We start from the raw sequence: 26,444 nt of genomic DNA, 5'->3' as shown, positions 1-26,444 counted from the left end.
ATACACACACAAACACATTTTTTGTGCTAGTAGCACTTATTATTAAATTTTATTTGACGTATCTATTAAGGGTTAAATTTACTTTAGTAGCTATGGATCGATGTCTGAAGTAAGGGCAGAAGTCTATGCACACCATCGAAAATGAGGGCAGAAGTCCATACCCACCATTTGAAATGAGGGCAGAAGTCCATGAACACCATTTTAAATGAGGGCAGAGGTCCATGCATACCATTAAAATGAGGGCTGAGGTCCATGCACATTATTTTAGTTTAAGGAACAGTTGTCAGGGTAATGGTACACTAGAACACTGGTTAAATAGCAGTATCTGTTAAGTGATCTCTATGCCTTTGATGGCATTGTTTGTAACGTAACACAGAGATGGCTTAGACTGGAAGTGATGTCAATAGCTGGGAGGAGGTGGGAGTAGTCAGCTGGACCAAGTCTCACTAGGGCTGTGGTGGTGTTGAATATCTCATGCTGTCTTCCTTTGTGCACTAGACTTGTAAGTGTTTTTTTACTTTGTTTTATGAAATCTCCACTACTGCATCACACTATGCTGCCGTTTTTGTCCTTTTTTCCTTTGAGCACTATGCTGAAGCAAAGAAATTAAACGGTTTTCATCCAGGCACTTGTCGCATCCCCTGGAAGGGGACCCCACGAATATATGTTTCTTAAGGTCCTTCTACAAAGGTGAGAGTCAGTCTTTCTTCAGGCACCAGTTTTAAGAATTGTCACTCTACGTGGAAAGGTGGTATACAACGGCAACATACGAATATTAACATTTCGTGATGGTAGTTTGACCCACTGGAAGAGTGGAGCCCACTGCACTTTTTTCATGAACCGAATACATTCATTTATAGGATGCATTGCGGAGTTAGAGTAAATTGTATTATATCCTAAATACTTTTTTTGCATTTAGCACTTTGATGTTATTTGGGAGTGATACTGGATGTTTGTGCACATTATATCACAGATGATTAACAATACTGCTTTTTTTATGCACTATAGAGGTTGGAATTGGCTTCAGTTATAGGTGGAATTTCTGATTATCGGAACGTAGTTTGTTTTCAGATTCACATACAAACATCATGGTGGCTATTCTATATTTCTATAAAGTCTTTGTTTATTTTGATGCACTTTACTTCATGTTCAATTGTGGATGGAGTATACTTCTTTTTTTTTTAGTGTACTATTTTTTTCAGTGCTGCGCTGATTGCACCATGTTTTATTTGTGATATATCGTATTGCATGTTGGCTGTTTTTTTTTTTGGGTGGGGTGGCACAGAAGGATCCCTGAATATCGTAGAGCGAGACACATCCTTGGGATCACAGAATTGCTTTATTGGTCACAATTAAAAGGTTATATGAGAGACCCCAATACTTACGCGTTTCACCCCAAAATGGGCCTTAATCATAGAAGGATCTCTATTTTTATTATATAATGAGAAATCCTTGCGTGCATGGGAGGATGGGGATTCTCAAAAAGTTGCAATATCTATGGTCAGTACAAGCTAACCTATAGCCCTAGGCTGCTTTAACTTCTTTCACTGCATCCTCCTTTTATTCCTGAGATCACAGCCCCACACCAGTGCCAAGCATTCACAATCTGTGTAGCGATTTTATTTTTTATCCCCAGCAGAGAAACCGTTTGGTCCAAAATAAAAGAGGTTCTGGTATGACATGCAGACTATCCAGATGCAGCGATAGCATAATTGGAAAACCCCCGGCAGTGCTGATGGTTATTAGGCAGCTGTGCACATACTGTGTATAATGTGCAGAGGGGGGCAGGAAAGGTGTTTCCTGTTTCAGGATTAGGATTCCACCCAGCCCCATCAGCACAGTCTGGGGAGGTTTGTGCCAGGGAGGTGTCCTGATCTGAATGATGGTAGATCAGCATGCTGGGGACATGCCCTGATACCAGAACCAAGCGCTGGAGGCAATGTCTGGTATACATCATACCAGAGGTACCTGCAGCTGGGCACAGGAGGGCAATGTCTATTACTGATCATGCCAGGAGTGCCCTGATCCGGGATCCAGGCAATGGGAGGGCAGTGTCTTCTATACGATACTAGGTGTAACCTTTATTGGGAGCCGAGCATGGAAACAGCAATGCCTGGTATAGGTAATGCCAGGGGTGCCCTGATCTGGGAGCTGGGCATGGAAACAGCAATGCCTGATAGGGGTATTGCCAGGGATAGTCTGATCTGGGAGTCGGGCATAGAAACAGCATTGCCTGCTATAGCTCATGCCACTGTGACTTTCAGAAAGGTTTTCAAATTTATTTGCATAGGGTGCCATGATCCTCCACCCTGAATTTCAGGAGTTTTGACCCCCAGAATTTCCACTGATGTATAGTGCTGAACATAGATTTTTTATTTGTTCTTTAAACTATTACATTTTATTTATTTCTTTTTTAGCTTAAGGCTGGCCAAAAGATGGATTCAAATTTGGCCGATTCAGCAGGAACCGGACTAATTTTGATCTATATGTGACAGTAAACGCTCGACAGATCGACTTCTGTCAAATGGGACTGTTGGAAAGTATTTCTTGATCCGCGGCTGCAGCCACTAATCAGTGTTTTCTGACAGCAGAGAGTCCCCACTCAATCCACCTCAATTGTGTAGATGGAGGAACCTGTTAGGATATTTTTTTTTTTTTTCATTTCACAAATCTCTGCCTACATGCAGGCCTCACCATTGTGCAAACATTTCAAAGCAACTGAAATTAGGCGGCGTGGCATATAGACTACAGTCTACAGAGTGAGATAGATTAGGGAATGTACAACACAGCATACAGAACGAGGTGGTATGTAATGGGGAATATACAGCATAGTGTACAGAAAGAGGCGTTGTGGAATGGGGAATATACAACATAGTGTAAAGAATGAGGGGGTGTGGAATGGGGCATATACAGCATAGTGTATAGAATGAGCCGGTACAGAATATGGACTGTACAAAGCACTGTACAGAACGTGGCAGTGTGGAATAGAGTGCGGAACAGGGATTTTACAAAGTGCAGTGTACACAATGAAGTTGGTGTGGAAGAGGAAATATACAGCAAAGCATACAGAATGAAACACTGTGGAATAGGAACTATACAGGAAAGCATACAGAATAAAGTGGTGTGGAGTAGGGACTGTACAGACTAAGGCGGTCCAAAAATTGGGACTGCACAGTGCAGCATATACAATGAAGTGGTATGGAATATGGACTATACAGAGCTGAGTACAGAATGAGGCGGTGTGGAATAGGGAGTGCACACCACAGTGAACAAACTGAGACGATACGAGAGTAGGGATTGCACAGAGCAGTGTACTCTGTACAGTCCATGTCCCATACCACCTCATTGTGTACACTGCTCTGTGTAATCCGTATACTTGTACCATCTCAGTTTATTCACTGTGGTGTACACTCCCTATTCCACACTGCCCCATTCTGTACTCAGCTCTGTACAGTTCAAATTTCATACCACCTCATTGTGTATGCTGATATGGACTGTACAGATCAGAATACAGAATGAGGTTATGTGGAATAGGGTGTGTACACTGAAGTGTACAGGATGAGGTTATGTGGAGTAGGGAATGTACAGCACAATGTACACAATGAAGTAATGTGAAAGAGGGACTCCCCACATACAAAAACACGTTAAAGTGCACTTGTGTAAACTTTTTTCGGTGTTACTGAAGACATTAAGATTAGATTGGGTTTGTCAAAGTTTCATTTTCAAAAAGATATAGAAATAATTTTTTGCCAGCTTCAAGTTCCCTTCCAGGACCACCCACAACCATTGCCCTACAGTGCAGGAGCAGTTTGAATAAATAGTGCTCAGGGGGTTCAGGGAAGGATGCATCATCCAAAGAGGAGGTCAATTTAATTTAAGGCTGTTTGCAAAAAGTATTAATTCTGTGACCCACCAGTCATAAGACCTTAGGGTTGCCACCTGTCCAGGATTCACCCGGACAGCCCGGGTTTTGATTCATGTGTCTGGGTTTCAGGCAGACTGAAACCCGGACACATTAATCAGACCGGGCTGTGGCTCCCCAAGTAACCAAGATAGTCACACACAAATCTGTTGCCTTCCAGCATCATTGGGGGGGGGGCAGGACGATGATGTCAGCAAGAGCAATTTGGCCACAACCACAGTTCGCTACGGCACGCTATGCACACCGCATTACTACTCACCTTGGGGCACCAAAAGTGTTCGGTTTGGCTTGAAGAAAAGGTGGCAACCCTATAAGACCTCCATGTGAACTCGATTCCTAAAACACATGCTGGCCAAAATATCAATGCACTAAAATAGAAAACAGAAACAGAGGGGAGATGGCACAAAAATGCTAAGGGCATCATCGTTGAGTTTTTTGGGGGTTTTTTTCTTGGAGTTTGTTTTTTGTTTTTATTTTGCTTTATTTTTTTTTTACAATGCATGGAAATTACCCAAATGCTAATTATAAATGCATGTGGAGTAATGTAAACTGACCAGTATTTATTTCTACTTTTCCAGGCCCTTGGAATTTAACATGAAACATGAAGATCTTAGTAAGTGTTTTAATATATGAAATGTTTATGTGGCCACCATAGTAAAAAAAAAAAAAAAAGCCAGAGCGTTCAATCTGAACCCAGCAGCCAGTTCACAATAGTGTGAACCCAGCCTGGGAGTAATTTAAGAGACACAGCTGCTGATTGGCTGTTGCTTGACCACTTTTTTTTGCCGTATTGATTAAAGCCAGACTATAGGCAAATAACTAAATACACAGAAGAAATACATATATGAGAGCTGTTTTACTTTCAAATGTGTTTGCATTTCTGCCCACCTACTCATGAGATAGACACACACCTACCAGACAACACAGCCCATAGAAGGGGACATTTTCAAGATACTGATTAAACCGGCCATAGACAGTTCCAATTCAAACCATGTATGGGCAGGCTGAACGTAGCCAAGTTGATTGGTCAGTCAGCTTGGGTGGGAACCAGCCTGCCGGATTTATATCCGCTAGCAATATTCACTGTATTCTCCATGCGGGAACAGCTTCCGCCGCCCCCCTTGCCAGGAGAACACAATGGCTCTGCAGGAGGGATTCGAGCAATCTTCCTTCTTGCAACCTATGGTTGTAGGAAAGAAAACTGCTCCGTCCATGGCCAGCCTTAGGCACAATTAACATTCTAGATCTGGGATATGCAATTAGCGGACCTCCAGCTGTTGCAAAACTACAAGTCCCATCATGCCTCTGCCTCTGGGTGGCTGTCAAGAATCTTGCTATGCCTCATAGGACTTGTAGTTCTGCAACAGCTGGAGGTCCGCTAATTGCATATCCCTGCTCTAGATGTTCCCTATAACATAGCAAATCTTCACTTTAACCCATTAACACTGAGAAATTTAAGTTGAATGCCTCAGTACTCTCAACACTTATTGAAGGGTTTGCTTTAATGGTAAACTTCATTCAATGTAGTGATAGCACAGAGTAGGTTCAGGAGACTGCTAACGCAGGAAATTGCAGCAGGAGACACTCGTGTTTGTATGCCCTTGTTCTCAAATAAAGTTTACTTCTTACTCTGTGATGTCATCCTTCCTATAGGCTCGGGTCTGTGCTGCAAGTCTGCTGCTCTGTGCCATCCTTTGGCTGTGCTGGATGAGAGCTAACGTCAAGGAACACGAAGAGAGCCGGCCATCTTATCTACCTCATACACTGCAGCTCTGGGGATACAGCCGACTCCCAGATGGGGAGGTGAGGAACAAATTATATATAGTTGTTCTCATTTTACCTATGAAAACCTTGTCTTTACAGCCTTAGGGCCTGTCAGAGCATTTTGGGCCTGTGTCAATGCCATCAGTCTGAGACACTTCTGAGATCATTCAGAATTCATTGACGGGCCCATTTGGTTCCTGTTCACCTTAAAGTTACTGCTCCTAGAACAGGGCTGCTTCCTTCTTTTGCATCTTTCATAATATGAGATGTATTAAAAAACCAGCATGGAGAGTGGAGACCCGCTGCATAACCAGGGATTATATCCATCTGTGCTAAGAACCTCAAACGTGATTTAAAAAGGAGCTATCATTTAAAAAATAAATAAAAATAAAAGTCAGCAGCTAATAATAAGTAATAAGTACAATATTAAGTAATACAAGTATAATATTTGTAATAAGTACAAATACCGTAGCTACTGACTTTAAAAAAAAAGATACTTACCATATATACTCGAGTATAAATCGATCCGAGTATAAGCCGAGGACCTAGTTTTACCACAAAAAAATGGGAAAATTTATTGACTCGAGTAAAAGCCGAGGGTGAGCCTCACTGTGTCCATTGCATGCCTAACTGTGTCCATTGCAGCCTCAGTGTATGCCTCTGTGTCTTAGTGTATGCCTCCTGTGTATGCATTGCAGCCTCAGTGTATGCCTCTGTGTCCATTGCAGCCTCAGTGTATGCCTCCTGTGTATGCATTGCAGCCTCAGTGTATGCCTCAGTGTATGCATTGCAGCCTCAGTGTATGCCTCTGTGTCCATTGCAGCCTCAGTGTATGCCTCCTGTGTATGCATTGCAGCCTCAGTGTATGTCTCCTGTGTATGCATTGCAGCCTCAGTGTATGTCTCAGTGTATGCATTGCAGCCTCAGTGTATGTCTCAGTGTATGCATTGCAGCCTCAGTGTATGTCTCCTGTGTATGCATTGCAGCCTCAGTGTATGCCTCCTGTGTATGCATTGCAGCCTCAGTGTATGTCTCCTGTGTATGCATTGCAGCCTCAGTGTATGTCTCCTGTGTATGCATTGCAGCCTCAGTGTATGCCTCAGTGTATGCATTGCAGCCTCAGTGTATGCCTCAGTGTATGCATTGCAGCCTCAGTGTATGCCTCAGTGTATGCATTGCAGCCTCAGTGTATGCCTCAGTGTATGCATTGCAGCCTCAGTGTATGCCTCAGTGTATGCATTGCAGCCTCAGTGTATGCATTGCAGATCTCCCTACCTGATCAGCCGTGTCATGCAGACGGCGGCCATCCAGTGTTCGAAAGCCATGCCTCCTTCTCGTCCTCCGTGATAGGCGGAACACTCAGTTTCCCAGCAGTCAGTGTTCAGTGTTCCGCCTATCACGGACATCCTCTCGTTCTCATCCGTGGGATGAGGACATCCGTGATAGGTGGAACACTGAACACTGACTCACTGCTGGGAAACTGAGTGTTCCCCTATCACGGACAAGGACGAGGAGGCAGCGCGGCTTTTGAACACTGGTCGGCTGCCGTCTGAGCATTCCACAGCTGATCAGGTAGGGAGATGGCACAGTGACTTAAGTATAAGCTGAGGGGGGCACTTTCAGCAAAAAAAAAATGTGCTGAAAAACTAGGCTTATACTCGAGTATATATGGTAAGTGTTCAGGGATCCAATGTCGTCCTCACCCGAGCTGGTTCTTCATCAGTCTTTGGGTCCCTGGCGTCACCATGTTGACTTTGGGAAGCCAGCTGTGACTCCTTGTGGCTGTGCCCTGTGAACATACCTCCCAACTTTTTGAGATGGGAATGAGGGACACCTATCAGCAAAAGTATGCAGGCATAGGACACACCCCTTGCCATTCCCCAGTAAAGGAGAATTGTACAAAAAAACAAGATTGGTTAAACCCACAAGTGCTTTTTTTTTTACCACTACTATTCCTTTATACTGGCTTTTGGAATTTACAAATGCAGCAATTTAGAAATCAGATGAAAGGTTTAGCGCTGGAAAACACTTTTTCATAGATAAAAAGTGCATTTTATATACAACTATATAGATCAGACCAAAATGAGGGACAAATGATGAGGAGTGAGGGACTGAGGGACATTGCTCCAAATCAGGGACAGTCCCTCGAAATCAGGGACAGTCCCTCGAAATCAGGGACAGTTAGGAGCTATGCCTATAATGGTCCTTCTGGTGAATGGTTCTTCAGCCTTCTGGGGACCTGTGGGGGGAGACGAACTTCCACTTGAATTGCCTAGCGATCCAAGCAGAAGTGGGAGCAGGTACTTGTCAAAAAAAAGTTTCCATTACTTTTGGAGGGAGGAGGAATAGAAACAGCGGAACTTCTGTTTTTAATTGAAGTTCTGCTTTAAGGCTGAGTCCCAAGTAAACAACTAAATACATAGATGGAATAAGTATTTAGGGTCAGTTTCATCTGCTAAATGATATGTAGATTGAACTACCCTTCTCTTGAGATTTAAAAAGCCCTGTTAAACAGCACAGTCAAGTCAGTGACTCACTTTTCTCCAGTGTGGTTAAGCAATACAGATAAGACACCAACCTACCCCTAGCGTGTGAAAAAAAAGAGAACAAGCCCACTGTTCTCTCCTCCTGTCAGCATGTTCAGGGCCAGCACATGTGGATTGCAGCACACCTGATTGGCTCTCACCACTGCCCCCCCCCCCCCCCCCCTCCCAGTACGTGTTTGACCTAACAGAGGATTACAATAGGCTGATACCAAGTCAACATCAGCTACTTACACTGGCTGCATTTAATGATATTGTTATTGAAGCATGTGTTTTATTCCCCACAGGCACTGGCCAGGAACCCATGTAAGACATGCGCGGTGGTGTCCAGTTCTGGCCAGATGCTCGGATCTGGCCTGGGGCCGCAGATAGACCAGGCTGAATGTGTCCTGCGAATGAACACGGCTCCCACTGTTGGGTACGAATCAGACGTGGGCAGCCGAAGCACGCTAAGAGTTGTGTCCCACACCAGCGTTCCACTCCTCCTTCGCAACCAGACCTACTTTTTCCAGCAAGCTCATGAGACCGTGTACGTCATCTGGGGTCCTCCTAGGCAGATGGACATTGACCAAGGGATTACCTATCGTGCCTTATTGCAGGCAAAAGGCAGATATCCCGGAGTAAATATCTACATACTTACCCAGAATATGATGAGACACTGTGACCAAATATTTCAGAACGAGACCGGCAAGAACAGGCAAGTGTAAACGTTCCCCTTCATCCCCATGAATCCATTTCATCCAGTGCATATTCATACATTAATTGAAATAGTTTCTTTTGTTTTTTTAATTCTATTTAACCAGGCAGCCCTGAAAGCTCTTACATGTGCCATAATGTAGCTAATCACTTCCGAAAGCTGTTTTCTGTATTTTAAAGCGGGGGTCCACCTATCTATCGATTTTTTTTTTTTAGTTCATTCACAAACTTTTCTTCTCAGCATTACATACTCACATATTGTGTGTAATATGTCCGCCTGTGTCAGATTTCGTCGGAGAGAATAACTTATATTATTCACTGCAGGCGGTTTCCATCTTCATTGTGGGCATTTGAAGCCCACAAGCATTTATTTCCTGGATGCGGTGAATGCTGTGCTCCCAGAATTCACCGCTCGTTCCCGCACATGCTCAGTGGCATCCTGGGAAGCCTGAGACTAGCTCCCAGGAGTCTGGGAGAGGCTAGAAACACGCCTACTCCCATGGGAGGAGAACCAGGAAGTGCAAAGAAGAATAGAAAAATAAAAGGTACGGCGATTTAAATTTTTTTAAACGGCATGTCAGCATCTAGGCAAGGAAGAGAATACATACAGATATTGTTCAAAATTTGGGTGGAACTCCGCTTTAAAGTGGATGTAAACCCAATTCATGAAATTTGAGCTGGGCACATATCTATAGTGTTTTCTTATCTCTCTTTCAAAGCACTAAGTCCTGTGGCTTTCTCCTGCTCTGTTCTGTTATCAGCATAATTTCTGACAAGTCCTCCATGGACTAAGGTAAAACCAGGCTGAATTCTGTGTTGGGGAGGTTGCTATAAATAGATTAGCAGACAGCTAAACTATTCACAAAACAGCTCTGAGAGTCTCTACCTATGAGGAAAGGGGGTGTGTGCTTTTCCTCCAATCAGCTGTCTTGGCTGTATGCCCAGACTTCACACTCAGTGCTGAACAGGAAGGGAAAATCTCCTAACAGGATCTGAACATTCTAAAGAATATATAAAGCTGAAGACAGCAGATATAAATGAAAAACTTATGTAGGGAGATTTGTTTCATCTCTGTGTATCATCTGAGGCTGTTCACTTCACTGGGTATATGTGAGGATTTACATCCACTTTAAAGCAGAGTACCTCTTCTGTATTCTCCTTTCTCCATGAAGCAGCTGCACGTGCTCATATCAACTAGGATTCACCGGAAGGCAGGGGGAGCAGCTTACTTCATATGGGATGCAGTCCAGCACAATCTATGCCTGCCAAGCTAGCTATTTAAATAGGAACAGTTGTTCACAGCTAGTTGAAGAGGTAAGAAATGGCAGCGGATGTCATTTTCTCATGACGGGTTTTGTTTAAAACTTTCCAGCAACTTAAAGCGGAACTTTACCCATATTAACTTGATAGATAATAATGTTCTTTAGCAAGAAACATTAATTCCACATTGATAATAATGTTGCCAAAATGAGTGTGTGTCGTAAATTGCCTCCAGCATTGCTCCTGTTTCTTCTTGCTGGAAGCTGCCATTTTGCTGAAGCCCAGAGCCCCTGAACAGCAGTAAATCATAAAGCAAAACGAAACCTATAGATTTAACGGTTTCAAAAAAAAGTTACATTCCTGAGATGCTGGGATTGCTAACTGTCACATTTGCTTGTGTCCTCAACCAAACTGTCAAAACATCAAATTGCTGGAGCCATAACTGATCACATGTGCAGCACCATGGCAGTTTCAGATCAAACAGAAGCAGCTTCCTTGGCTATAAAGGATAGGAGGGTTTAAGTGGTTGTAAACCTCCATGGGGAACTTGTACCTATAGGTAAGCCTAGAATGAGGCTTACCTATAGGTACTGTAAATATTTCCTAAATATGCGCTGTTTAGGAGATATTTACTGTGTTGTATGTCAATGATGTCATCGGCGCATGCGCTGTGAAGAAACAGCCCTCCGTGAAATTTTTCCCCGAGCGAAAGACATAACTGGCGGCTCCTGCGCGCATGCTCCGGCCAGTCACAGAGCCAGAATCTGCGGCCCCGGAAGGTAGAGGGGTGAAGATAGATGCGGCCTCCAGCGGGGACAGCGCGGGCTTCGTTTGCAGGTAAGTGCCACATAATGGGCTAGTATGCGATGCATACCAGCCCATTATGCTTTTACTTTGCAGGGAACAAAAGAGGAAGTAATACCCTTTAGGGTTTACTTCCTCTATAAGGCTGGCAGCAGATTGGCCTCTACAAATTTGTGAGTGCTTAAAAAATGCCTAAAAATGAAGAGCAACGGAGCATGTGCAGAGCAGGGTGAGACAGTGTATTGCTGGATTTTAAATAGTATAGACACTTATTTTTAATGTTTTACATCTAGCAAGACTTAATTTTTCGGAATAAAGTTCCACTTTAAAGCCCCGTACTTACGGACCGAATACTGGGCGACATTCAGCCGTGTGTATGGCAGCTGGTCTGACGGAAGCTGGCCGTTCGGCCGGCTTCTTTCGGACAAGCATGCAGGAAAACCGGCAGCCAACCAACTCCCGATCAGCGCTCTTAGCCAATGGCGAAGCGTGCTAACCGGAGTGTTCTGGCTGGGGGGGCTGTCCCCTCGTCAGAACACAACAGCTCAGTCGGGGAGATCGCTGTAGTAGTGTTGGTTTGTTAGCACAGCGGCGCCGACTGGAGCTACCAGGTTTTTTCCATTCAATCCAGTGGGTTGAACAAAAAAAAAAAAAAGCTGATAGTGTGTATTAGGCTTTAGTTGTACTTAAATTATGCCAATCCTTTTGATGTCCAGCTCAGTGAATGTAAACTATACCTTTCTTCACATTTCTGCAGGGCGATGTCCGGTACCTTTCTGAGCACTGGCTGGTTCACAATGATTCTGGCCATGGAGCTATGTGAGGAGGTCTCTGTCTATGGGATGGTCAGCGAGAACTACTGCAGGTATGGATGGGGTGGAAAATGACAGACTGAAGCATGCTACACGTTTGTTGAAGGCATGCACCCATTGAAATGAGGTCTTTAAACGCATACAAGGAACATAAATTACTTGACCAGGTTATCATTTTCCCATCCAGGCATTGCTATAGGGCACCCATACACCCCTGTCCCTTTTTGTTGGTGATCTGGGAACCCCTGCTTGTGACACAGAGGGCAATTACTAAACACATCCACTGCAGGCTCCTTGCAGTCTCGCAAACTGAGAGCCTTATGTATAAATGTGTCAGTAATACAAGGATTCTGCTGCCAATAAGCTTCAGAACCGCCTAGAAATTTTAAAGGCGATGGTCATACAGAAAATAGCGTTAGGAAGTTACACAACACAGGCTTCAGGGGGTCATGCCCATGTGAGAAGGTCTCTGGAATCTGACTCTAATGCATTAACCTTCCTGGCAGTATCATTATGTCAGATTTTTGCATCTCAGAGCAGTACAATGTTTCGCATGGAAATTTGGCGTTTCATATTGTAGGCCTGTAATTCTTAGGAATAACTCACTTAAATCTGTCCAAACAAGTGTCTAGTAGACATCCCGGGTATGATAAAGTTTGAAACACGAAATTATAAATTATAATATAATAAATAATCATAAAAAATAATAATATAATAATAATACATTTTATTCAATAATGTACTCAAATCAAAAACACTGAAAGTTGCTCAGTCGCAGAATCGTCGCTCTTGTCACTTTCAATGTCTGATGACAAATTTCCCCACAAATCACTATCGCTCAATTCTGCAAGTGATTCTAATTCGCTATCATTGTTTTCTAGCTGGTCTAAAACTGTTTTTGATGTAGAGGGACACTTTTTGGGTGCCATGGACATTATAAAGTTTCCAGACAGAAAGAACAGTATATATAATATAAAACTGCATGCAGGGAACTGGACAAAGCATTAGGGACAAAAGGGAGGTGAAAGGATTTGATACAGTAATGTAATCTGTAAGTGTACTGTATGTGTTATGTTTTTTGAAATTCCCACCATGACGCTCGCAGGGAACGGAGCCCGGAACACAGTACATTGGGTGAAGGATCCGGCGGAAAACACAGCGGGGAGACATTGCAGGATCCTGGGGACAAGGTAAGTAACCTGTACCAGGATACTGCGATGCAGACCCGACAGTGGCTCAGGGTTACCGCTCTTGGTACTGAAATTTAACCCCGAGCCACTCTCAGGATTACCGCCAGGGAGGTTAAATAGATCAGCGGTCTCCAAACTGCGGCTTGGGGGCCAGATGCGGCCCTTTGCTACCTTTTATCCGGCCCATGGGGCACTTTTTATCCACTGATACCAACAATGGGACATAATCCCCCCCTCTATTGACCCCAATGAAGGGGCACAATTCCTCCTGACGCCAACAATGGGGCACAATTCGTCTCAATGACACCAATGATGGGGCACAATTCCTCCCAATGACACCAATAATTGGGCCTAATGACATCACACAATTCTTCCCACTAACACCAAAGATGGGGCATTGTTTTTTTCCACTCATGTTGGGACCTTTTCTACTCTCAATGGCCACAGTTAGGCCCCACAAAAGTCTGAAGGACAGTAAACTGGCCCTTTGTTTAAAAAGTTTTGAGACCCCTGACACAGATGGTAGGTAACAGGGTGGATTTTCTGACCTAAGCACAATTGTGTTTTCTAGCGTCTAGCGTGTAGTGTCTAGCTTTAGCATTTCACTGGTTTATTCCACTGGTAAGCTTAGCAAGGTGCAAAAGGGGGTGTCTGACCCTGCCAACCATGAAGCCACATCAGTGTGGTTTAAGCTGACCATACATGGATCAGTTTTTTTCAATTAACTGCTGAACCGGACGAATGTTGATCCACGTATGGCCAGCTTAATGATTGGCCAGTGGGTAGAATGAAAGAAAATGAATTCCCCCATCCACACATTCGAGATTGAGGAATCGACTTCTGTACAACCAGCCCACATACAGATTAATCTAAATCCCTGCTGAACTGGCTAAATTTCTATCTATCACCAGCTTAAGCTTAGGCAGCCCATAGATGAAGGGGTGGAAGGAAAGAAAATTGCTCGATTTCCCCATCAACATAGTCAGTCAGCTGGAAGAACACAATGATGGATCGACTTGGGTACAATCAGCCTGCCCATACATGGATGGAATCGCAGCTGGTGCCTGCTGATCTGGCTGAATTTCGATCCATCTGTGGCCGGCTTTAAAGAATAAGAGCACTATTAGAATGCATTCCCTGAATGAAGCTATTTGGCAGATGTAACCTTCTACCATTTGCTTTGCTTTTTCCTGTCCTCAGAGTTGTGATCAAAACCCCAAGCCTTAACATTTCCTTTTGTTTGCTTATGCCATCTTTTCCGGGAACTAAAACAATAGCTTCTGGAAGTTGTGGGCTAATTATAACAATGCACTAAAGGAATCCTTTGTAATAGGGTTGCCACAGGTGTGGTTAGTAAATAGATCAATATGAGTCACAGAGGGATTCTAATTAACACCTTAATTACCAACAAAGTGTGTGTTTGGATATAAAAGGATAAGGTGGCAACCATACTGTGCAGGCTGGGGACTTGGCAACAAAGCATTCCTGAGACGCATCTGTAGAAAGCATGCTATGTGAACAATGCAACCTGAAATTCTCAGAACATTTGTTTGTTGTTCAAAAGACTTTGTTTGCTTTTAACATTTAATTTTGGAATAAATGGACTGAATGAAAACCGCATACACTAAATGAAAATAGCATACACTGAAATTCATTCGTTTGAAAAACTAACCATCCTGCTCCTTTGAATTTTCACATCACTGCGCTCAAAAACGTTGATCTGACCGCAACTATTGATTAGAAAACCTAGCTTAGCAGTATTCATTTTGTAGACATAGTTTTTGCCAGCTGCATGTTTTCAGTGAAGAAAACTAAACGAAAATAACATTCGAATTAAGTCAATTGATTAAAACTATGACAAAAATCAATTCCAATTTTCATCGAAGAACGAAAACTGATCCAAACTGGGAGGGCGGGATGTTTACCCTTCTGAACGTCTGCTTTCATCGGAGTTCCGCCTGTCTGTTAATGCCCCAGTCCCCTGACTCTATCGGCAGGCTGTATTGGCTGAGAGACACAGGCTCCCATAAATCCAGTGTTAATTTTGTCAACTAAATCGTTTTCGTCAAAGATTTCGTCAGCGGCATTTTTTACAGTGACGAAAACAAAACGAAAAGTACAGCACATTTTCGTCCACTGACAAAAACTATAACAAAAATCAAACCCATTTTCATTAACGAACGAAAACGGAACAAAAATGTGAGTCGGAGACGTTTACCCTCATGAACTAACTTCCGTTTTTTTTACGGTGTTCCGCTTGCTTCCGCAATCTGCTCCCAGCAAGCAAGCACACCGTGACAAGACAACTGCCAGAGGCCTGAGAGTAAGGGAACAGCACTGTGCATGAGGCCTCCCGAGTCCTGACTCACGAGATGACCGCGCCCGCCAGGCGCCCAGAGCAGACTGTGAGTGTGTATAGTTGTGTATTACAATTACAGCACAGGAGGCCTGAAGCCTCCCCTCAGACCACCATCTGTCCAAACTTCCAAACTGTGCACTGTGTGTCCAACTGTGCATTACAGGCCTCCTCGGACCACTGGCAGTGGCATCCAGGGCACTGTGCATTAAAAGCCTTCCCCCAGACCTTAGACCACCATCCAGCACTGTGCATTACAGGCCTCCTCAGACCACTGTCCAGAGCACTGTGCAGCATTACAGGCCTCCTCAGACCACCGTCCAGAGCACTATGCAGCATTACAGGCCTCCCCAGACCACCGTGCAGCTTTATAGGCCTCCTCAAACCGTCCAGAGCACTGTGCAGCATTACAGGCCTCCTCAGACCACCGTCCAGAGCACTGTGCAGCATTACAGGCCTCCTCAGACCACTGTCCAGAGCACTGTGCAGCATTACAGGCCTCCTCAGACCACCATCCAGAGCACTGTGCCGGCGGAGACAATGTCTCCGCCGGCCGCAGACCTCTAGCGGCGGCGACAAAAATCAAAAACCGGATTTTTCGGGACATTTCCCGGGACACAAAAAATTCGTGAATGGAGTGTAAGTCCCGGGAATGTCCCGGGAAATCCGGGACAGTTGGCAACTATGCTAGTACCCCCCCCCCCCCCTTTTTTCTTACTTGAGCCCATCCATTGCAGCGATGTGCATGAGTGCCTGAGCAGCTCCAGCCACTGTCTCTCTCCTCATTGGACAGACTGATGACGCAAAAAGTGATGCACACTTTTGCATTAAATGCACCCGTGACACACACCCCTCAAGTATTTAGAGGTTGTAGGTCAACTCTTAATAAGAGCAGCGCCATACCTATCCCCTCTTTTTTCACCTAACTTTACTGTTGTCTTATTTTTTAATTTAAAAAAAAGTGATTTTTTTTCCAAAAAAAGTGCGCTTGTAAGACCGCTGCGCAAATACTGTGTGACTAAAAGTATTGCAATGACCGCCATTTTATTCTCTAGGGTGTTAGAAAAAAAAATGTATAATGTTTGGGGGTTCTAAGTAATTTTCTAGCAAAAAAACTTGTTTTTAACTTGTTAACGCCGAGTCTGAAAAACAGGCTCAGTCCTTAAGCTTGAGGATTTTACACTATTGGAGTCTTCTTTATTTTGGGGCATCCTTACGACCACCGTATGAGGAGGATTGGTGTCCCCTGTTTAGGAGACGGACTGGATTTAAAGGCCCTGGCTGGTTATGGAGCCACAGGTGTTTGTGACCTTTTCTAATGAGAGGTCCCTTTGATCTGGTAAGCAAGCCCTTCAGCCATTTTTGGTGGTGTCAATTCACAAGATCATTCCTTTAAGGTGTTTGAGATTCATCGGAAGTATCGATTATCTTCACTGGAATATATATGTTTCTGGACTTTGCACTGGAATATCTGTGTTAATATTTTTCTCACTATTTATTTATTTACACTGTTTGAGCTTAATCAGGCTTAGATTATAGCTATCATAGCTATTTATCCTTTATGGTATTTATCACGTGGTTAATTTTTCATTTTTTACCGCAGCTTATATATTGTTTCTAAGTATAGGCATGTTTGTTATTTTTATATTAAATAAGTGAGGGTTTACAACGCCTTTAAGAAAGGAAATGATTCTGGTGTTCTTGCAGGGATCGCTCACACCCACCGGTGCCTTACCACTACTATGAGAAGGGCAGGCTGGATGAATGTACCACGTATCTGATGCATGAAAGGGCCACAAGAGGAGCGCACCGCTTCATCACAGAAAAAGCCGTCTTCTCCCGATGGGCCCTCAAGAAGCACATCCATTTTTTGCACCCGTCATGGGCAACTTGACAGGGAGGACCCCCCCCCATGATGTACAGCTCACGTGCAGCCATTTTACCACATGTACATACAATGTTGACATTTTTCTGGTGGTTTGCGCAGTTGGCCAGTCTCTGATGAGACAGAAAAGACAGGAAAATCTGACAATCCTGACACCTCAAGGAAAGAGCCATTCTATATCATGTCCACTTTCATTTATGGCGTTCTGGAGCCGCTTGTCAGGTTTGTTGTTGGACAATTTTTGGTTGAGGAATGGGTCAAGTAAGTGGAAGCACATAAACATGATCACAGGTTTGGCCAAAGGGGCAATCATTTTATTTAACAGTATTATTAAGTGATGTGGGTGCAGCATCTCAGCTTGGTTGGCTAACCTGATTTAGTACTGTATCAGAGCTCAAGCTCCTAGCAAAGTATTCAGCTTCTTTTTTAGCTGGAAGTCCACATGCCAGCTTATTCAGAAAGGCCAAGCAAAGAACAATGGACTTATAAAAAGTTACACTGCAAAGCACACAATAGATGCGCCAATCAGAAATAGGAGCCAATCAGAAATCATCTGTCAACTAATCAGTATTGGACTTTGCATTGCAATCCTTACAGCTCAGCTCCGGCAAAAACATTTTTAAGTTTTAAATAGATCAGGGGAAGGTTAGACTCCATTCACATGGGTGATTAGGGGCATACAGCGGATTCCTGCAGCAGGAGTTACAGCTATGGCCGCGAAGCCCGTACAAATGAATGACAGGCTGACAGCAGTTGCGGCTCTGTGCATGTAATTGCATAGAGAAAATACTTGTGGTTAGTAACATACGATCGCCCCTGGATACAAACTTCTGCATCCAGAGGCGCTCATCTGTCTGAGTGCAGATTAGTGTTTCATGTGAAACTACATATGTATAGCTCCAGCCATTCACCTTCTATGCATTAAGGTGAAAAACCTTCTGTGCTGCAGCCCCCCCCTAGCCCCCCCCTCTTCCTTACCCGAACCTGATCCAATCCAGCAATGTGCACAAGCGCAGCAGCTCCAGCTGCTGTCGCTCTCTTCATTGGACAGATTGATAGCAGAGGGAGCCATTGGATCCCGCTGCTGTCAATCAAAAGCTGTGACACGGGAGCAGGGGACAGGGGCCGAATCCCACTGTCTGTGTCAATGGATGCAGCAGCAGGACTCGGGAGCGAGCCCACATGGGTGCCCCCATGGAAAGCGGCTTTCCGTGCAGACTCCAAAAGACATATATAACATGGTGCTATTTTTATTTAAATAAAAGCAAGGGTTTTCAGCAGGAACCAGATGAATTTAGATCCATATATGGTCGCTCGGCAGGAGTCGATCTAACAATCAATTTCTGCCAAACAATCTTGTTGGAAATTTTTCTTGATCAGTGGCTGCAGCGCCTGATATTGTGACAGTGGAGATTCCATGCTGTCAGAGTACAATTTCTCAGCGGGGAAGATGCCTCCACCCCCCTCGAATATGTGGATTCAGCCTGCTGGCTGAACAAAAAAAAAAAAAAAAACAATCATCTATGGTCAGCCCTAAATAAAGCTTTTAAATTCCAACACCTTGCAATGCAAATGGCTGTTTTTACGTGAATAACGAATCGTAGTATTATACTTGTGTTGCTTTGCACTAATTTTGATCTTGCTTGCAACATTTAGCAGGCGTTGCAGTTTGCAAAACACCTTCATTTGAATCAATGGAAGTGCCAATATTGTGTTCTTAATGTTCCTAATGCCGCGTACACACAAGCGGACTTTACGGCATACTTGGTCCGGCGGACAATTCGATCGTGTGTGGGCTCCAGCTGACTTTTTTTCCCCAAAATTTCGATGGACCTAGAACTGAAACATGTTTCAAATCTTTCCGACGGACTCGAGTCCGGTCGAAAAGTCAGCTCATCTGTATGCTAGTCCAACGGACAAAAAACGACACTAGGGCAGCTATTGGCTACTGGCTATGAACTTCCTGGTTTTAGTCTGGTCGTACGTCATCACGTTGAATCCGTTGGACTTTGGTTGATCGTGTGTAGTCAAGTCCGTTCATTCAGAAAGTCCGTCGGAAAGTCCGCCGGACAAAGTATGCTGTAAAGTCCACTCATGTGTACGCGGCATAAGGCTTTTTTAGACCCAAGGCCCGTGTGAACTAGAGAGGTTTTGGCTGGAGTTGGGCTTCAATAAGGATCATGGCAGACTTCCAATTCTGTTACTGGTGACCATTCACTAACAGCTGAATCTCTGGAAGTGAATTTTCATTATCATGATCACTAGCAAGAGGTGATTGCATTGGATAATGTAGGATGAATTTTAGTGATTATTTTGCTGGTGACAGAATTGTCTGGCATGGGCCACGTTGTTTTTTTTTATATAGAAATTCTGTTGAAAAGGTTACTCAGCCTCTTATTGGTCCCAGCTTTTGCTGTTCTTACAGGTCCTCTTTTAAATTCCATTCAGATAAGCTTTTAAAATTATGACATACTTATCAGTTTATGGAATTCGTTTCTATTTCGTACAGTGACGTTTTTAAGTCTACTGGCCTTCTGAATTGATGTGAGTTTGCGTGGATGACTGTGCAATCGTATTTTTTTTAATATTACTTCCATTTATTATGTACAGAAGCAAATCCATTCAGGTACTATACATTTGTCATGTATTATTTATTCAATACAACACAATGTAACACTTGGTCTTGAAGGAGCACCCCCCCCCCCCAACCAAGGTTTTAGAACCTCGGGAAAAAGTATGAAGGAGTTTACGTCTCTGGTTTATTGTGATGAAATTCTGTGCCAAGTTTTCCCTGCCAGGCCTTCCCCCTCACCACTGGCATGGGTCATTGTCCTCATATGGCCACTAAGAACAGAATGATCTTGGCGGCTCAGCTTGGAGGAACATCTCAACAAAATGCTGGTAGATTAATTGGTTCCTGCCTAAATTGGCCTTATTATGTTTATGTATGCATGTGAAGTAGGACCTTAGATTATAGTCTCCTTGAGGGCAGGGATGTAAATGCACAATTCTGGTCATTCTCTTTGACTTTGGTCACATAACAGCTGGTATTATTAGATTCCCTGGGTGGAGTTCTCCTTTAAAGCAACTCATCATTATTCATTTTCTCTTTCAAGCAGTTTTTTTGTTTTTTTTAGACTTTTTTTTGGCACCAGAGTCCTTTTAAAAAAGCCTGTTCATAGGGAAAGGTCATTATTTTTCTTCTTGACTCCATGATTTACTCCTTACAATTCTTATTACCCAACAATGGGGCAGGACTAATTCCAGGAGCCATGAAGGTGTGCAAACAACCCCAGCAAAGTTTGTGGCACTTTATTTTTTCTGAGAAATGGAAACTATTTTTCTGTAGAAGTGAAACAGGTCAATCAATATTTCATGTTTGTGGATCTAGCAGATAAACCCAAGGCTGACCATTTTCAGGGAGGACCTTCAATGGGACAGGTTTAAAATCTTGTCTGACCTTAACCATTTCACCTAGAGTCAGGAGAGTCCAATTTTCTCCTTTCTGTAGGCAGAAATATGAACTCTCAGCCAAGCTAAACATTAACTTTATGCAGCATATTCGTTTGATGGACACCCTGATTGTTTATGAACGTCACACCTCTCAAGTTTTCTGAGTACCTTAAAGGGAATCTTGAGTTTTATGTATTACATTTTATTGAATTCTGAAAAAACACATTTTTAATTGACTTTTTTATTTTAGTACATTTTAGGTAAAATGAAATCTTGCATAGAAATTCCTTTCCTCTACCTAAAATATATTAAACATAGACCCAAATGGCCCAGAGGATGGGGAAAATCCCCCATTCTCTGTCAGCACACATGGCAGTGTCTTTGAAAGTCCATAGCTTGGTCATTAGTTCACTTTATCTATTCTTAACCTCCCTGGCGGTATGATTATTTCGGATTTTAGGTGCTGAAAGCGGTACAATTATTTTGCATGGAAATTTGGCGTTTTATATTGTAGGTCTGTAAATCTTAACAATAACACACTTAAATCTGTCCAAACCAGAGTCTAGTAGATATCCCGGGTATGATAAAGTTTGAAACACAAAAACATAAATTATAATATAATAAATAAAAATAAATAATTAAAAAAAATAAAAAAAAATAGTAATAAAATAAATTTCCCCACAATTCACTATCGCTCAATTCTGCAAGTGTTCTAATTTACTATCGCTGTTTTCTAGCTGGTCTAAAGCCACTTTTGACGTAAAGGGACACTTTTTGGTTGCTATGGACAATCTCCAGTTTCCAGACAGAAAGAACAGTGTATATCATGTAAAACTGCATGCAGGGCATGGGCCAGAGCACTGGGGACAAAAGGGATGTGAAATCATTTCATACAGTACTGTAATCTGTAAGATTACAGTACTGTATGTGTTATGATTTTGACATTTTTTTGAATTTGCCGCCAGGCTCCGCCCCCGTGCGTCGCGCCGCTTGCAGGGAACGGAGCCTGGCACGGAGAGGCTTCGGAGGAGGACGGAGCCCTCGGACACTGCGGCGGACATCGCAGGATCCCGGGGACAAGGTAAGTAACGTCGCCCCAGGATCCTGCAATGCGATCCCGAGTGTGGCTCGGGGTTACCGCTAATGGTACTGAATTTTAACCCCGAGCCACACTCGGGAAAACCGCCAGGGAGGTTAACAAGCAGTAAATTTGCTCTAAAACAAGTAATATGGGACATCTGTAGCTGCAGGCAGTATGAAGCAATACATCCTTAAACTTCACCGAAGAAGCACTTAAAGGATAAGTTAACCTTTTAGACAAAAAATAAATTCACATTTTTTTGCAGGTAAATAAAATGTGCATTTATTATTTTTTGTTTCGGGAGCCTGTAAAGCCTTGCACCAGCGATCAGCAGATCATGCAGGTCTCCTGCAGATCCGGCAGTGTATCGGCTTACTCATACATCGTACGAGGAAGCCGATACATTCTGACAGCAAGACTCATAGACCTACTACATCGCTCACGGCACCGTGGTAGTTCATTAAAAACCCCAAGCCAACTGCGCAAAGGTTGCCGAACCTGTAGTTTTCCATTCACAGAAGAATGTTTTGAATTGTGGCAGTAGACACGGGGAGCAGATCCCCAGTCTGCTGTCACAGCGGAGGGGGGGGGCCTTGCATTCATAACAGGTTGCGCCCTGAATATAGGTGTAACATGTTATGATTTAACCCCTTTTCGGCTGCTAACGGGGGGGTTAAAACTGCCCCGCTAGCGGCCAAATAGCGCTGCTAAAACGACGGTACAGCTTTACCGCTGACGCCCGGGGCGGCTCAGTGTGAAACCTGTCTGATTGCTGTTTCTCCTGAGATTTCTCAGCCGGTGGGATCTCTAGGTGCCCATGAACATAATTATTATGCCATATCTATGACTATCATTGCTCCTATGGTTTTGTCTTTTTTTCTGTGGTTTTCAGTAGTGTCATTATACAGTATTATTCAAAGTTATTTATTACCATTTCTCCAAGGTGCAGCATCACTAAGCTGTACTGGTACATTTCTATAAGACTGGTTATCATTGGAAGGTAAAATACCCTTTAAAGCCATAGGATCTTTGATGTGGCTGCAAGAAGCCTTTTTGTAGGCGCTTATTGCCTACCCAAATCTCTTCCTCACTACATAAATAGGGGCTATATGTAAAGTAGCAGTGGTCCAGAATTTGTACTCCATTGCCTTGTACGCGCAACATGGGAGCCTGTTCACCTGCTGTTTTCTGTTTCTTAGTATTTATTTGGTTATTACAAGAAGATAACATGCAAAAGTTCCAGCCACGCAGGGGCTAGCTTTGACAATTTGGCAAAGAAAAGAAGATATATCTATATCTATATAGATATATATATAGATATAGATCTATATATATCTACAGATATATATACATACATACACATACATACACAGTAGTACCTTGGGTCACGAGCATAATTCGTTCCAGAAGCATGTTTGTAATCCAAAGCACTCGTAGTATATCAAAGCGAGTTTCCCCATAGGAATCAATGGAAACTCAGATACTTTGTTCCAGGGTCACTGCTAGTGTATGCAGTACCGCATGTGGCCATTGGTGGAGGGGGCACCGAAGACACTTGGAAACCCTCGGAGGCGCTCGGAAACACTTGGAAACCGAGTGTCTTCGAGCGTCTCAGGCGCCCCCACACCTCTGGCCACATGCGGTACTGCACACCCCAGAGGCTTGAATCCTGCTCGTCTTGCGAGATGCCACTCGCAAATCGAGTCAGGATTTTTTTTAAAAAATAGCTCGTATTGTATTGCGAAACACTCGTAAACCGCGTTACTCGCAATCCGAGGTTTTACTGTATAGGAGGAAAAAACCCTCTTGAGAGAGGATAAAACAGCAACAGATACACATGGTCCAGAAGCTGTAATGGCCGGGGGGTCCTAGGAGGGGTTCCAACAATAACCGGACATTCCCTGGGCCCTGCGATATCCATATAGTGCTATAGTATACATCCTATATAAGTTCAAAAAGGGAAGGACCAAGCAGAAACCAAGAGGTAGTTGGGTAGGAGGGTGGTGAAAATGGAAAAGGGGTCACGCACCCAGCAGGTGGAGAAGTAGAGAAAAGCAAGAGAAGATTAAGGCTGGGTTCACACCTATACGAATTGGATGCGGGTTTCATAGCAGGAGAATGTGACCGGCTCTCTATGGAGCCGGTTCACATGTCTCCGGGGCAGCTGTGGAACACACTGCACAGAAAGGCAGGGTGTCTTTGCCTCCGTTTCAGGGCCGAATTCGGGCAAAGATTCTGCCCTGATTCGTCCCTGAAATGGAGAACAGGGACGGACAACGTTGCTGTGCGATCGGAGGCTAATTTAGGTGTGAACCGTGCCTAAGGTGGAAACAGGGTCAAGAGGAGAGTTGGGGAGGCATATGACAGCTACGGTTCCCAGATATTGAGGAACTTAGCATAGGAGTTGTTGCGCACGCTGGACAGCCGTTTGGTAAGCATCAACACGGTCATGTGCTCTCTCACACCCTGGAAAGGAACTGACGGTTTCTTCCAGGCTTTGGCAATTGTTCTTTTGGCTGGCAAGTAGGAAGCAAGCTTCCGCTGGCGAGTGAACAGGCCCAGAATAGGACAATGTAATAAGGCAAACTTGGTTTCCTTTGGTATGGGCAGATGGAACAGGGTGAGTCTTCACCTGCTGTTTTAACAGCACACTGGCTTAATGGTTAGAAGTTCTGTCTTGCAGCACAGGGGTCTTTTTTTTGAAACCCAACTAGAACTCTATCTGCATGGAGTTTGTATGTTCTCCCTGTGCCGCATAGATTTCCCCTGGGTACTTTGCTTTCCCACACCCCCCAAGGACATAGTAGATAAATTGGCCCAAGTATGTGTATGTATGCATGTGAGGTAGGACCTTAGAGTGTAAGCTCCTTGAGGGCAGGTATGGGAATATACAACGTGTAAATTGTCAGCACTATGTAGATACCTCTAATAAATCATTTGTAAATAGGGATGCACCGATATATTGGCCGCCGAAAATTATCAGCCAAAAATAGGGTTATCATTGCAGATAATGGGCGAAAATAAAGTCATATTCATTTAAATTAATGATATTAACTAAAAGGTCGAATACAATACAATTATATATAAAAAATATACATTTTTTTTTAAAAACTGTCCATTTCGGTTTTTGGCCAGGTGCATCCTGAATTTTTGGTTTCGGTACCAAAATTTGCATTTCGGCGCACCACTAATTATAAAGCATCGAATGGGTAACGGGTGTCCTGGGAAAACAGTACACCAGTTAGCTGACTCTTTACAAATAGCCCACTTACAGTAAGATGCACCGTACACACATTCATTATTTGTATTATCCTATAGTGTTTTAAGTGGTATTTTCCCATATTTAGAGTGACTTTTTGTCACCTTTTATGTTGGTGGTTGGTTGGAAATTCCGGTTATGAAGGGTCAGCTCACCAGGTTCTAATATTTCAGTTATGGATGGATGCCAGTGGTTTTGGTCACCCAATGGCTTGTATACCTCTGGAATTCCAGTGGTGATGTCCCTTCTCTGGATTTCCCAGCTCAATACTCTGCACCAAGCCATTATGAAGCCAAGCCAGGGAGCTTGGAATTTAGGTGAAAAGACTTTGCTGCCTAAGTCCATTAAACCTTTAAAATGTAGATTAATCAACAAGCTTGCATCCACCTAAACCTGAAATACCAATGTGGGGGTATACTGTTGGTTTATCTTTTTTTTTTACGTGTATTTACATGCGTTGATTTTTTTTTTTTTTTGCTTTATCTGTATTGGTTTCTGTTTAGATAAGAAGTTTTTTTAAATATTATTTTTGTATGTGCTTATTGGTCGCTCAGATCGCAGTATTAAAGATGTGATAGAAATGAATGTGCCTTTTTTTACCTGTGGACAATGCAAACATTTTTTGTGTTACTTTTATTTTTCAATAAAACGACTTGATGTTTTACTAATATGCTCCTGATTTGGTTCTATGTAGACTCAGTTGCACAGATATCTTGGGTTACATGTTTTCCAACAGGCCTATTTGTAAGGCAGTCTACTTTCTCCACTGTAGGTGGCGCTTGTCCATAGTGGCATTGCAGTTGGAAAGGAAGTCAAGAGGAACGTGGTTCCTCTCTGGTTTCCTGGATCACTAGGGGGAGCTATCTGATTGGATGCTGCTGCCCCATGTGACTCTAGCAGCCATCTTGGATCAGACAGAGCCTATTTAAGGCCCTGGCTCCCAGTCTTGGCCCACATTTCACGTATGGGTAGTATAGCAACAGGTCATCTGTCTGACAGGGACAGTGATTAGTGGCAGGGAGAGGTTCCAGATGGGTAGGGAAAGGACATGGACATGCCATTCTTCCTGGAAACCTCCCCATTTGGGTACAGACCGGCCAGACCGCATTCAAGACACTGAAATGCTGAGACCTGCTCCACTACACACCACTGTTATATGCTGTGAGTGTTCCCAATCAGGTGTCTTCCCGTCGGATTGTTTTGAATTACTGAAATCTGCATTCATACAAGTTCTGTTCTCTGCAATGTGACACTATGGGGTTGATTTACTAAAGGGAAAAAGACTGTGCACTTTGCGAAGTGCAGTTGCACTCTGAAAGTGCAGTTGCTCCAGAGCTTAGTAAATGAGCAGAAACTCTGCTGATCTTCATCATCCAATCATGTGCAAGCAAAAGTTTTTTTATTTTCCTTGCATGTGAT

At 43.5% G+C, this 26,444-nt stretch overlaps 1 protein-coding gene across 1 annotated transcript; it reads left to right on the top strand.

The window, feature by feature from the left end:
- The first annotated feature begins 218 nt into the window (after positions 1 to 218).
- ST6GALNAC4 (ST6 N-acetylgalactosaminide alpha-2,6-sialyltransferase 4) lies at positions 219 to 25,693 on the top strand. The gene is made up of 6 exons (XM_073600467.1): positions 219 to 502; positions 4,501 to 4,535; positions 5,576 to 5,725; positions 8,517 to 8,926; positions 11,747 to 11,854; positions 17,055 to 25,693. The coding sequence occupies exons 2-6, from the start codon at positions 4,524 to 4,526 to the stop codon at positions 17,239 to 17,241; spliced, it is 867 nt and encodes a 288-aa protein (XP_073456568.1). The 5' UTR covers positions 219 to 502; positions 4,501 to 4,523; the 3' UTR covers positions 17,242 to 25,693.
- Positions 25,694 to 26,444: the final 751 nt, after the last annotated feature.

This window comes from Aquarana catesbeiana, linkage group LG09, assembly GCF_042186555.1.
Source record: "Aquarana catesbeiana isolate 2022-GZ linkage group LG09, ASM4218655v1, whole genome shotgun sequence".
In the NCBI taxonomy this organism is placed as follows: domain Eukaryota; kingdom Metazoa; phylum Chordata; class Amphibia; order Anura; family Ranidae; genus Aquarana; species Aquarana catesbeiana.
The sequence above is the reverse complement of the archived record's forward strand: the minus strand, read 5'-3'. Positions and strand labels throughout refer to the sequence as shown.

Coding starts and splice junctions, on each gene's coding strand:
- ST6GALNAC4 (XM_073600467.1), top strand. Junction 8,927..11,746: donor AACGAGACCGGCAAGAACAG/GCAAGTGTAAAC, acceptor ACATTTCTGCAG/GGCGATGTCCGGTACCTTTC. Junction 11,855..17,054: donor GTCAGCGAGAACTACTGCAG/GTATGGATGGGG, acceptor GTGTTCTTGCAG/GGATCGCTCACACCCACCGG.